Source organism: Ochlerotatus camptorhynchus, unplaced genomic scaffold (assembly GCF_037179485.1).
Source record: "Ochlerotatus camptorhynchus isolate MF236.1 unplaced genomic scaffold, CSIRO-AGI_Acam_v1.1 ptg000767l, whole genome shotgun sequence".
Taxonomy (NCBI): domain Eukaryota; kingdom Metazoa; phylum Arthropoda; class Insecta; order Diptera; family Culicidae; genus Ochlerotatus; species Ochlerotatus camptorhynchus.
Window position 1 is genome coordinate 518,585 of NW_027041234.1, and position 11,556 is coordinate 530,140.

The following is an 11,556-nucleotide window of genomic DNA, read 5'->3' on the forward strand; positions in this document are numbered from 1 at the left end:
ATGGGGAAAAGTTACAATTACTAGGCAAGGTAATTAGTATTGCTCAGCTAAATGGTATGGAAGCAGATTGTGATTTACATGTGTTGTACACTCAACATGATTCTATTCCAATGATGGGTCGAAAGGGGATTAATATATTTGTTGATGGACGGAGGAATTTTTCCTCCTTCCTGGGCTACACCCAACCGGTGGATGTAAGATTCGCTTACAATTATGTGGGATTCATCATCAGAGGATGTTAGTGGAGACCGCATGAACCGAGGATGCGATATACCTAGCTGCGGTCCGATGCAAGAAAATTGGAGACCGAAAAATGTAGAGTGTATTAGTGAGGTAAATTAGTTATGTCGAAAAAAATATGAATCCGATTACCAACTGGACTCGAACCACGAACGCTTCGATTATCAGACCTGTGCTTTCTCCACTGCTCTCTCCATGCTCCTGAATATGGATAGCCTAAAAGCAAACATGAAGCACTCATTTTCTCGCATACTCGACTTCGTATGCTTTTTCTGCTGGAGAGATTCGAGGCAAGTGTGTGCGTCGTTTTACAATGTTCTACAATGTGCGTCGTTCTACAAGCTTACTGGTATATTCGAAAGCGTAGATAGAACACGAAATGAAAAAGACAAAAAACCATTACATCGCCTGTAAGGTCAACTTCTAACATTCGCTGCGATGTTCATGAACAGAGGATGATAGGAAACGGAACTAACATTCAATGTAATAGATTTTTGGTTTGCGTGTACTCAAAGATAAATGCAACTAATTTTAACAGTAACAACAGTGGCATCGCGTAACCTCACTTTTTACCTGTACACCAATAAAATCTAGCAATAATTACATTCAAATCGATTGCAAAATGCACAGAACCTTCTAGTTTTACTTATGTTTATAAATTACAGACAGCTGGTGCACAGGTAGATTGAGGTTAGGGCGACGCCCCTGAGTGACAATAACAGCGATGGAATTATAAGTGATATTCAATCAAAATGTGCTTCTACATTCGATAATGATTTCTTCAGATAAGGAGCTGATATTATATTGAAAGATGGTCCACCAATATTTTAAAAAAGCTTTTTCTGTACCACTTCGGCTGCGGGAAGAGGTATGTGATCATGTGGATTTACTAGAAAGAGACGGAATAATAACACCAAAAAAACCAGCGAATGGACATCGCCAGTTCTGGCAGAGATAAAACGTGATGTTGATATTCGTCCTGTAATCGATGGTAAAATATTGATTAATCAGCATAGTATAATTCAAGATGTCTATTCATTACCTTTAGCTTAAGATATGTTTGCTACCCTGGCTGCTAGCAAAGTGTTTTGCTCGTTGCAATTAACACAGCGCTCGATGACGATGACTATGACGTTTATGACGATAAATACGGTTAAAGGTTTGTATACTTATAACAAGGGGTAGCTTCCTCCACAGCCATTTTTACAACAATAATGGACTAAGTTCTAAAAGGTATTAAAGAGGTTAACCGCTAATCGCATGTGAACCTATTGAAGATTGGGTAAAAATCTTTGTATCATGTGAACAGTTCCACGCCAAATGAAATTGAAAAAACTCGACCTTCTCTTCAACCTGGGCAATCATTCGCATTTTTACAAAATTTCGGCCATTTTGGATGTTGTAATTTTGCAATATCGCAAGTATGGCTATCGAATTTACAACCGTTTTCTATACAAGAAGTACTCAAGACGTATGCAGACCAATCTCCCGCGTAATCCTAAGCTATTCTGGACGTTTGTGCAGACAAAAAGGAAAGAGGATGTTGCGATTCATCTAAGCGATAAAAATGCCACTTCTTTAGAAAAATTTAACCCTGGCAGAGCATTTTGAAGAGTGTTTTCAACGACTCGACGGCATCGTTAAGCCAAGTTGCTGAAGGGATCAGAGATACTTCCAGAGACGCGTTCAGTTTTGATATGTTCACGGTCACATTGGACCTCGTCGACTCTGCCATCCAGAAGCTGAAATTCTCGAACGCTGTTGGGCCTAACGGCATTCTATCGTGCACACTCAAAAGATGCTCAACAGAGCTATCCTATCCGCTTTCAAAGGTGTTCAATATTTCATTAGAACAAGGTGTATTTTCTTCTCGTTGGAAATCTTGCAGCTGAGTTATTGACGAAAGAGAAATTCGATGAAGAGAATCGATCAATTCAGATAGGACCTTTTGAAATGTTTATCTAGATTTGTCAGCTGTAGAAACAACATTTCTTCTGACCAACATGGTTTCCGCTCCAAATGTTCGGTCTCATCAAACCTCGCTCCTTTAATTTCCCTATGCCTACGGAATATGGAGGCCGGAGCACATGTGGACGTCGTATACACGGATCTCAAGGCTGCTTTCGACCGGGTTGATCATGCCATTCTACTTGCCATACTCGAGAAGCTCGGTGTCTCTCAAGAACTCACTCGTTCGTTTGAATCGTATCTTACCAATCGAGAGCTTTGTGGGAAAATCGACTCTGTTCGACTCAGGCGTTCATTAACGAAATCGGCTTGATAATTCCAACTAGCTGCCGATCATTCTATGTAGACGATGGCAAGATGTACGTGGTTGTGCAATGCTTGCAGCACCTGATCGATAGTATCGAAGAGTGGTGCTCTAGGAATCTTCTCATGTTGAGTGTTCAAAATGCAATATCATCACTTTCCATCGTAAAACCTATTGCATTCAATTACACGATCGATAACCAACCTCTGCAGCGTGTGGACAACGTTCATGATCTAGGAATTACACTTGATTCTACTTTGACATTTAAGCTACATTACACGGATATCATAGCCAAAGCGGCTAACAGGCAACTCGGATTCATCTTTAAGATCTCTGATGAGTTTCGGGATCCTACCTACCTGACAGCTCTATACTGTTCTCTAGTGCTATCGATCTTGGAATTTGTATTTGTATTTTTTGTATAAATCCATCTGACATAAAACTTAACTAAAAAAAAGCTTTAACACGTTGTACAGAAAAAAACAAAATCATTCTGGTCGATTCCGTAGGCGGTTTCGAAAGACGTTGGTAGAGATATTGAAGTCAAACAAGCTGTAATTGTCTTGGAGTCTTCGACTTGTCGAATCGATGGGATTGTTGGATCCGTACTGTGTTCGTCTCGTTGGCTGGCGCAATAGCTGTCTAGATCGCAGCACTCGTTGAGGGGCGTAGATGTTGAGCTGACTCAGCAATTCAGGGCAGTCTATTTCGGAGCGTAAAATTTTGTTTCCTAAGATAGCTTGGCTGAACTTGCGTCTATCCACTAGCGGTTCAATACCAAGTACGCGTAGGGTGGTGTAGTCGTAATGAGTTGGTCCATGGCAAGCCTCGTAGAGCACATCTCACAAATTTCCGCTGCACTGATTCGATTCGTGAAATCCACACAGCATCGTACGGAGACCAGGCGGCTGAAGCAAATTCAAGAATTGATCTAACTAGCGAGCAATACAGAGATCGCAAACACAGAGGGTCGTCAAATTCGTTCGCTATCTTGAGAATAAATCCAAGTTGACGATTTGCTTTATCAACTATTTCCGAATAGTGCATTTTGAATGTGAGTTGATAATCCAGTACCACACCCAAGTCTTTAACATGATCAACCCGATTCAGTACAGTGCCATTGATAGTATAGTCATGTAGGATAGGATTTCTCGTTCTTCGAAAAGATATGATACAGCATTTGGACACACTGACTGCTAGATGATTCAGTGCACACCAACTGACAAACAAATCTAGCTGTTGTTGCAATTGACGGCAATCATTGGTGCTCCTAACAACCAGGTAGATTTTCAAATCGTCTGCGTAGAACATTAGGCAGCAATTCAGAAGAACGTGGGACACATCATTGAAGAACAACGCGAATAACAGCGGCCCCAAGTTGCTCCCTTGCGGCACCGGAATTGACGGCCAGTCAAATATGATCTCAGCCAACTACAAATTCTCGAAGATGCTCCTAGTCGCTCTAGTTTAGCCAACAGAATATCGTGATTAACTGAGTCGAACGCAGCCTTTATGTCAGTGTATATGCTGTCGATTTGACCGCCTTGCTCCATTTTGTTGATGCAAAAGACGTGTATTCACACAGATTAGTGATGACTGAGATGTTGAAATGTACGTTTTACAGGCCTGGAACATAACATCATTGAGAATTATCTCAAAGCATTTGGATCCGGCAGACATGGACACATCCACTTTACTGCCTTTCTTGAAGATAGGCTGCATGTATGACATCTTCCAAGCAATTGGAAACTGCTGGCTTCGAAGAGAGAGGTTGCATATAGCTTGCAGAGGTTTAATCAACATACCACTACATTTTTTCAATATGCACGCAGGAATACCGTCCGGTCCAGGTGATACAGATGATTTCAGCTTCTTCAGTGCATTCTCCACCATCGTTTGATTAACATCGAAAATATCAATGTCGAATGCGTCCACGGGCAGGGACCTTGTTGCAGTTTCAACATCCGATGGAGACGCAGTTGATGCCTGAAAAACACTCACAAATCGTGCAGCAAATAGTTCGCATTTGGCTTTTGCGGTGGAGGCAGATTGATCTTCCATGCGCATGGTAGATGGAAGGCCGCTTTCATTTCGCTTAGTGTTTACAAAATTCCAGAACTGTTTAGGATTTCTTCGCAGATTGTCCTGAACACGTCTTACGTATCTGCCGTACAAGTAACGGTTATAGCTCCGATAGTGAATTATTAGATCGAATACGTCGAAGGTACTGTAAGCGAGAATTGGACCAAGCAGGTTTTCTCCGAGGTCTTGACAACGCAACACAGAATGTGAAGCAATCGCGCAGTATACTGTTGAAGCAACTAACAGCATCATCTACGTTGCTACACCGACAAACAGTAGACCAATCAACTTGAGAAAGCATAGAGTTGAGTGCGTCATAATCAACTTTACTAAAGTCACGATTATGTTCATCGACGTTCTCAACAAATGGAAAGATTGCTGAACAATACACCGTGAAAACAAGAGCTGGATGATGAGGATCGATATCCACTACCGACTCCGGGGCCTCATCAACTGAACTGCAATCTGTCATGCAAAAATGTTCGAAAATGACAAATCAAGCGTTCTGTCCAAGTGATTGCGTATCATATTTCGTTGTCTAAACCCTCCAAAACCAAGGCTGTCCAGAAGAATGCGGCAAGCTTGAGAAAAATTTGATGCAAGAGGATCAGCAAATGCGTAGATGTTGTTCACTGATTTCCAGACGATTCGAGGCTGATTGAAATCCCCGAAAAAGATGATCCCATCATCGCTACCCATCATTCCATTAATTTCCAAAACAATGTCAGCGTGGATGCACTCGCAATCAGCGGACTTCTCTGGTGGTAACGAAGAGACCTTGTTTCGGATGAGATCTTTACCCATATGTTCTCCATGCTTGCACCCGAAGAGGTTTGCACTAAAGCTGCTTCGAGTTTGTTAGAAACAGCTATTAAAACACCTCCACCACGTGTCCTGGTACTGTTCAAAGCAGAACGATCGGTTCGATAAACGCTGAATTTGGTGTAGTAGTATGCCGCCGCTTTTCGCATGTCGGTCCCATAGCAGTTTTTGTCAAAACTTTGTTTTTCAATGCAAATGGTAGCTAATCACCCGTATTTTCAGAATACAGGATGAACATAAGAAGTAATGGTACGAATATCAAGCTTAAAATGCGATTTTTTCGGCTTGCTGATTTTCGTCATGGGATAGAAATGCGAAGAGCGGCAGTATGGTGTCCGTATGAAACAGTTTGGATAGCGAGGATCGAGTCTATTAAGAGGAAATTCGTTCGATACGCTCTTCGCCACCTTCCTTGGAATGATGCAACGAACCTTCCACCATACGAAGATTGTTGCCAACTCATGTGTATTGAAACTCTTGAACGTAGACGGAATCCTTCTGGAACGCAGCCTCCCCTCAGGATATGTGCCACATCTAAAAATAATTCCAGTGTGTTCGGTGATGTGAGAGTGAATGACGACCAATTGATGTCAACGTTAACATAATCTATCTCTAAGGTCATGGAGCAACTCAAATCGTCCTTCAACCCGGGAAAGAACCGGTTGCCGAATTTATTTCGCAGAATGTGTCTTATGTCACAATTTCATATCGCTGTTCTTCATGTGTGGGATACTTAGTATCCTCTCCCAAAAACTATAAATAACAGCTATAGTTGGCTTACCAACTCCTCCTCATCATCTATTTCGTATATCCCCACCCTCTTCTGAGGCATATTTCCATCCTGCTGCGAATTTGCACACATTTTTCCTGTTCACATAAAGGGAAGCAAACGAGCCGTGCATAACTATCGTCGAATTGCATCTTTGAGTGCTGTTTGGAAATATTATTATGGAACCGTTCCTTTCGCTTTGCAATCCGTATCTAAGTGCCTATCAGCACGGGTTTAATGGCGGTCGCCATTAATCACCAATCTGCTGTGCCTCACATCGTACATTACCGATAGTTTGGCTGAAAGGGTTCGGACGGAAATTATTTAAACCGACTTCCATAAGCGAAATCATTGATGCAAGCGGTAATCTTCTCAGAAGATTCTTCTAAAATGGTTCCATTGGTATCTTCAATGGTCGCCAATTTATGATTGTCATAGGAAATTGCAGAACAGCTAGCTTCTGCACCGACAGACCGACCATAAACTTAAACTAGAAAATCAATAACGGTCGATCCAAATGAGCAGCTATCCGATCTGTCAAAACCATAGTATTTTTTAACTAGATAAAAATAATTTGTCCCGAATAGATCAGACACGAACCAACTCATAAATTTTGTAAGCGTGTGCGTGGCTAAACGTTTTCCGCGATCATGGGAACAGATGTCAACAGTGTATTTCAAGCTCAACATTGCATTAGGTCCTAAGTAACATTGACAGATTCGCTTCGTCGAGTTTCTCTTTGTATCGCCACGGCCATGTAAAGGTATTGCCAGTACGGAGATCGATAAAAGAAATTTTTATCTAGCATCTAATATGACAAACACATCAAGAACTGGTTATGTGCTCAAGTTATTAACGAAAGAAAAAGTCGACGAAGAGAATCGTTCAATGTTACTTAGGACCTATTGCAATGTTCAGCTTGATTTTGATCAGAAAATTCATGGTAATTTCAAGCTGAACATTGCAATAGGTCCTAAGTAACATTGAACGATTCTCTTCGTCGACTTTCTCTTTCGTTAATAACTTGAGCACATAACAAGGCTGTCCACGAGACAGTTGCGATCAGCTGACTTTTTTGTTTACCAAGAACTTTTGACAGATCACAGTAGAACTGACAGTTCATTCTCATATGAATTCAGCACCATTAACACCAGATCACTCACACACTCTTGATTTCTAGCTGTCAGTTCCACTGAGAAACGTCTCTTGGATCACCTTATCGTTTCTTGTTGTGTTTGTCATATTAGATGCTACATAAAAGCTTATTTTATCGATCTGTGTGCTGAAAATACCTGGGAATGTTTTTACATGGCCATGGGGATACAAAGAGAAACTCGACGAAGAGAATCTGTCAATGTTACTCAGGACCTAATGCAATGTTCAGGTTGATTTCAATGCTCATTCATGTCGGTTTGTCGTTGGATTGTGTGCAACATCAGGTATATCATAGTGAAGCCACCTGGGACTGGTCTGATCATCATCTGATTTCTTATATGTAGAAATGACCTGCTTTTCACGGCATTCGAGTGACTGAAGTGAAAGATCTGGGTGTTGTTTTTGCAACGCAACAATTATTGAAGCAACACATTTTTGTCGTTGAAAAGGCGTCGAGGATTCATTTTGAAGATAGCTAAGAATTTCTCCGATATTCACTGTTTAAAATCTCTTTGCCTCTTTCATCAGGGAGCAGTGCGATCGGCGCTTGAGTATTGTTCTGTGGTTTGTAATGCGAAATACAATAAATGCGCCAAAAAAATCCAATAGCCTACTTTGGACAGATTCGCTTCGACTGCCTTGCTAATACAATACAGATAGTTTTGGTGAAGCTTGACACTTCTCGAAGTCAATATGAAGGGCGTTGATGTAACTCATCAAATTGGAGATATGTATACATAATAGTAGAGCGCCTTTTCATGGATCCATGCTAGAACTCAACGTGTCATGCAGAAGGCTAGAACTTTGGTTACAAAATTCAGGGTCGACAGGTTGGTAATTATGCTCGCTGTGAATATGCTGCACAGTTCTTGATGAACGTTGGTGGAATACGATGTGGTCCTTGTCCTTCCGGTTAGTTAACTAAAAAGATGGATTTGCAAATAGCGTCATGTCCAAAGTTGAACTATTGCAGACCAATGCCATACTTTGGTTGGTAAATGCTCGATGTACTGCAGCGGGGGTGCAGTTTGATCGGATTTATAAATGGTTCGGAAGAAGTTGGCTAAGATGTTTGCATAAGTAACAGCGATGGTTGATGTTTAATAATTGACGTCCACCGGACAAGCAGAGCAGAGCAGAGCCTTTCCAAGGTTGATCGAAATTTCTGAAAAATACCTTCATTCGTTTGAGTTGATAATTGATTTAATTTATATACGCTATACTGCTGTTATACGCATAACTACCCATATTCTATGCATTCCTAGTGAACCGTAGAACTCTTATGCGTATTACAGCAGTGTACATGTAGAATATTTAAGTCACGAGTTCAAATCTCACCCCGGAAAAGTCACGAATGACCCAAGAGTCTCGCGAATGAAAACAGATCCACACAATCTAACACCAGCATCTTGTAGAGCAAACTTCCTTTATTGAATAGCATTCTTAGTTTGCATGGGTATGATTTGATTCTCGAGAAATTTGCATCTAAAGCGTTTGGTTTTTTCGCCAATTTCAATTGTTGGTCTAGCTTTAACCTAAAATCTGGACTGACAAAGGGTTGATTTATGTAGCGGATTCATACCACTGATGTAGTAGAGCTGCAGGCAAAACATTGACTCATCTAATATCTAAAAAGATCGAAAACAAAAACGTAGTTTGTAATGCTTAAAACAGCTAAGTTTTCAAAAACAACACGGCTGCGACTTGTCACTTCGAATGAGAAATGCCGCGTGGATTTCTATGTTATAGCGGCAGTATTCTCAGGGCAAGTCCAAAGTCCTTTCAGATTAGTAGTCGGTAGAAGCAACCGTCCCACGGGGTATCGAAACGTTTATCGAACTTGCATTTTTCGTCGAAAGTTGGGCAATAGGATTAGAAACAAGATGCAGAAGGCTTGAAAATATTTCATCGGTTAAAATTGAAAATTACGCGTTTCAATCTGAGACTTAGGCTTTTAATTTATTGTATTCTATTCTTAGGTAAAATAGGTAAAATATTAAAAACACCTTCTATCTTTCTGCATCTTTTTTCCAATCCTATTGACATCTCAATAATAAGCGCTGAATGTAAGATATCAAAGAAAGCAATTCACAAGACACTCATGTCTATGCGACGCAGAATCGCATTGCTTCCGAAGCAATGATGTTTGGTAATGTTTTTCATCTAGAACCATTCCAACTATCCTCTTTTTTCCCAGCCTATTCTCCGGTTAGTGACTTTGCAATATAATGCAAAAAAGAAAACCTGCTGCTCCGAAGCAAAACCTGCTCAAGGCAGAAAATATACACAAACGAACGTAACAAAGAATAAAACACAACCAGATTCGCCTAATGGGGTGGTCAGAATCAGGTTCTCTCTCCTTCGTCAGCCGGAGGAGAATGGCAAATTGGCAAGCTAGCACGGCAAGCAAAAGCCAGTAGGTAGTACCCACATACCATGTCGATCGTCGTCGACGTGCTCTATCTGGCCGAACGATACCCGTAATCTAATTTGCGGTACAACTACTAGTGCTACTTACACTTCCAGAATTCGGTCACCCTTCTTGATACCGGCCAGCTCGGCCGCTCCATTATCCAATACGGCACTGACGTGCTGCAGCGGAGCGTACAGCTCACCATTGATCGACCGCAGCTGGCCACCCTCGCTAACCTGGCCGCGGACATTGAATCCGAAGCCCGTTTCCGTCTTGTGGATCGTCACCACTCGGGGCCCATTCGCATCCCTGATGCCGTTTCGAGTTGTGACACCCGGTCCGGTGGTGGCCATACTATATCCTAAATGCCAATCAGGTTTTTTTTTCCCCTTAGCACTTCACACAAGCACTGATTAAGATTTTTTTCTCCGAAACTCAAATTCAACTTTTTCTCTAGTAAAATTTGCAACACACTAAATCACTCTCACGCTCCAGAAAGGGGAGCTCCGCACATCGAACGGGTAACTTTTTCTTCACTCTTCGCCGTTATTGATTGGCGATTTTTTCTTCCTTTCTCCTCGCACCTTTTCCAAGTCGATTCCGACCATCAGTAATGCGAAGAAGTTGTACGGCACACACACAAAATCCCCTATTCACACATAGACACTTTCTTCCAGGATGCAGAATCCCTGGCAGCTTATTCTTCAAGATTTTTTTTTTATGAATCAAACTGCAGCAGCTGCGGAAGCGGAACACTGTGTAGCAAATTTTGAATTAAAAAACTCCAGCTGCTCCATGCACTTCAACCGACCCGTAACCGAACAGGAACAGGAATCCTCCTGAAGCACTTCACGACGGTTGTCCCTACCGGGGCTCTCTTGCTTCCGATGGTGGCGAATGGACTGCCCGAAAAAATTATCGAAGAAACAAAAAGAAGCTTGCAAGTGGAGATAGGTGACAGATCGTTTGAAGCAAAAAAACTGTTGTTTTCGTCTAATTTAATTTAGACGAGTGTATGCGCAGTAAACTCGTCTAAAAATAGATTGCTGTCAAATTGCAATGTCAAAACTAAGCCCATGTGGCGGATTGTCTACATTTAATTTTCCGTGCACTCAAAAATATTACTAAACTAAACTATTTCAAATTTATACTAACACCGAATTACGGAGGGGAATTTTTTCGTTGGTATTACTTTTGATAGACTTGCAGACGAAAACTGCTCGGAGGTCATCGGCGTGGTTTTGCGTGAAATCTTACGGTGCGGTGGGTTTTGCTAGTGAAATTCCCGTGAATTCATAGCATTAACAAGTTTCCCGGTCTTTACTGGACTATATTAAGAAGAAAGTTTTCAATGAAAAAGATGCTGATAAAAATCATACTGAAGAAGTGGTGTGACGGTGACGCACGAAGGGCTCGGATATACCTCGCAGATGAAACGAACTCGTCAACCTGGGTGAATAACAGCGTTGCCAGATATACCAATTTATCGGTATTTATACCGATTTTCAAATTTGATACCGATATACAGATAAACTTTCTCAGAATACAAATTTTTGAGTTTCAATACCGATTAATACCGATTTTTTATTAATAATCAAAATTATTACTGCCTGCCCGCACTGAATTGTCAGAGAAAACTATTGTGAGAGACTTTTATCTCTTGAAAATTAAAATTTTTGAGCCTACTCTAAAAAAAAATCATTTTGAAAAATGTCTTATGCATGACCCAACAAACAATTTGAGTTGATCAACAGCTGAATAAGCTATTTTTTAGCTGAAGAAGCTTGATTTTGCCTGAATAAG

The 11,556-nt window shown here is 41.1% G+C and overlaps 1 protein-coding gene across 1 annotated transcript in view; it reads right to left on the bottom strand.

Annotated features, from left to right (window-relative positions):
- The window catches only part of Snx27 (sorting nexin 27), a 49,576-nt gene extending 38,902 nt beyond the window's left edge, over positions 1–10,674 (bottom strand). Inside the window, exon 1 of the mRNA XM_065238349.1 lies at positions 9,859–10,674. Within this exon, the coding sequence (XP_065094421.1) occupies positions 9,859–10,106 (248 nt within the window). The 5' untranslated portion in view covers positions 10,107–10,674. The remainder of the gene's footprint in view (positions 1–9,858) is intronic.
- Positions 10,675–11,556: the final 882 nt, after the last annotated feature.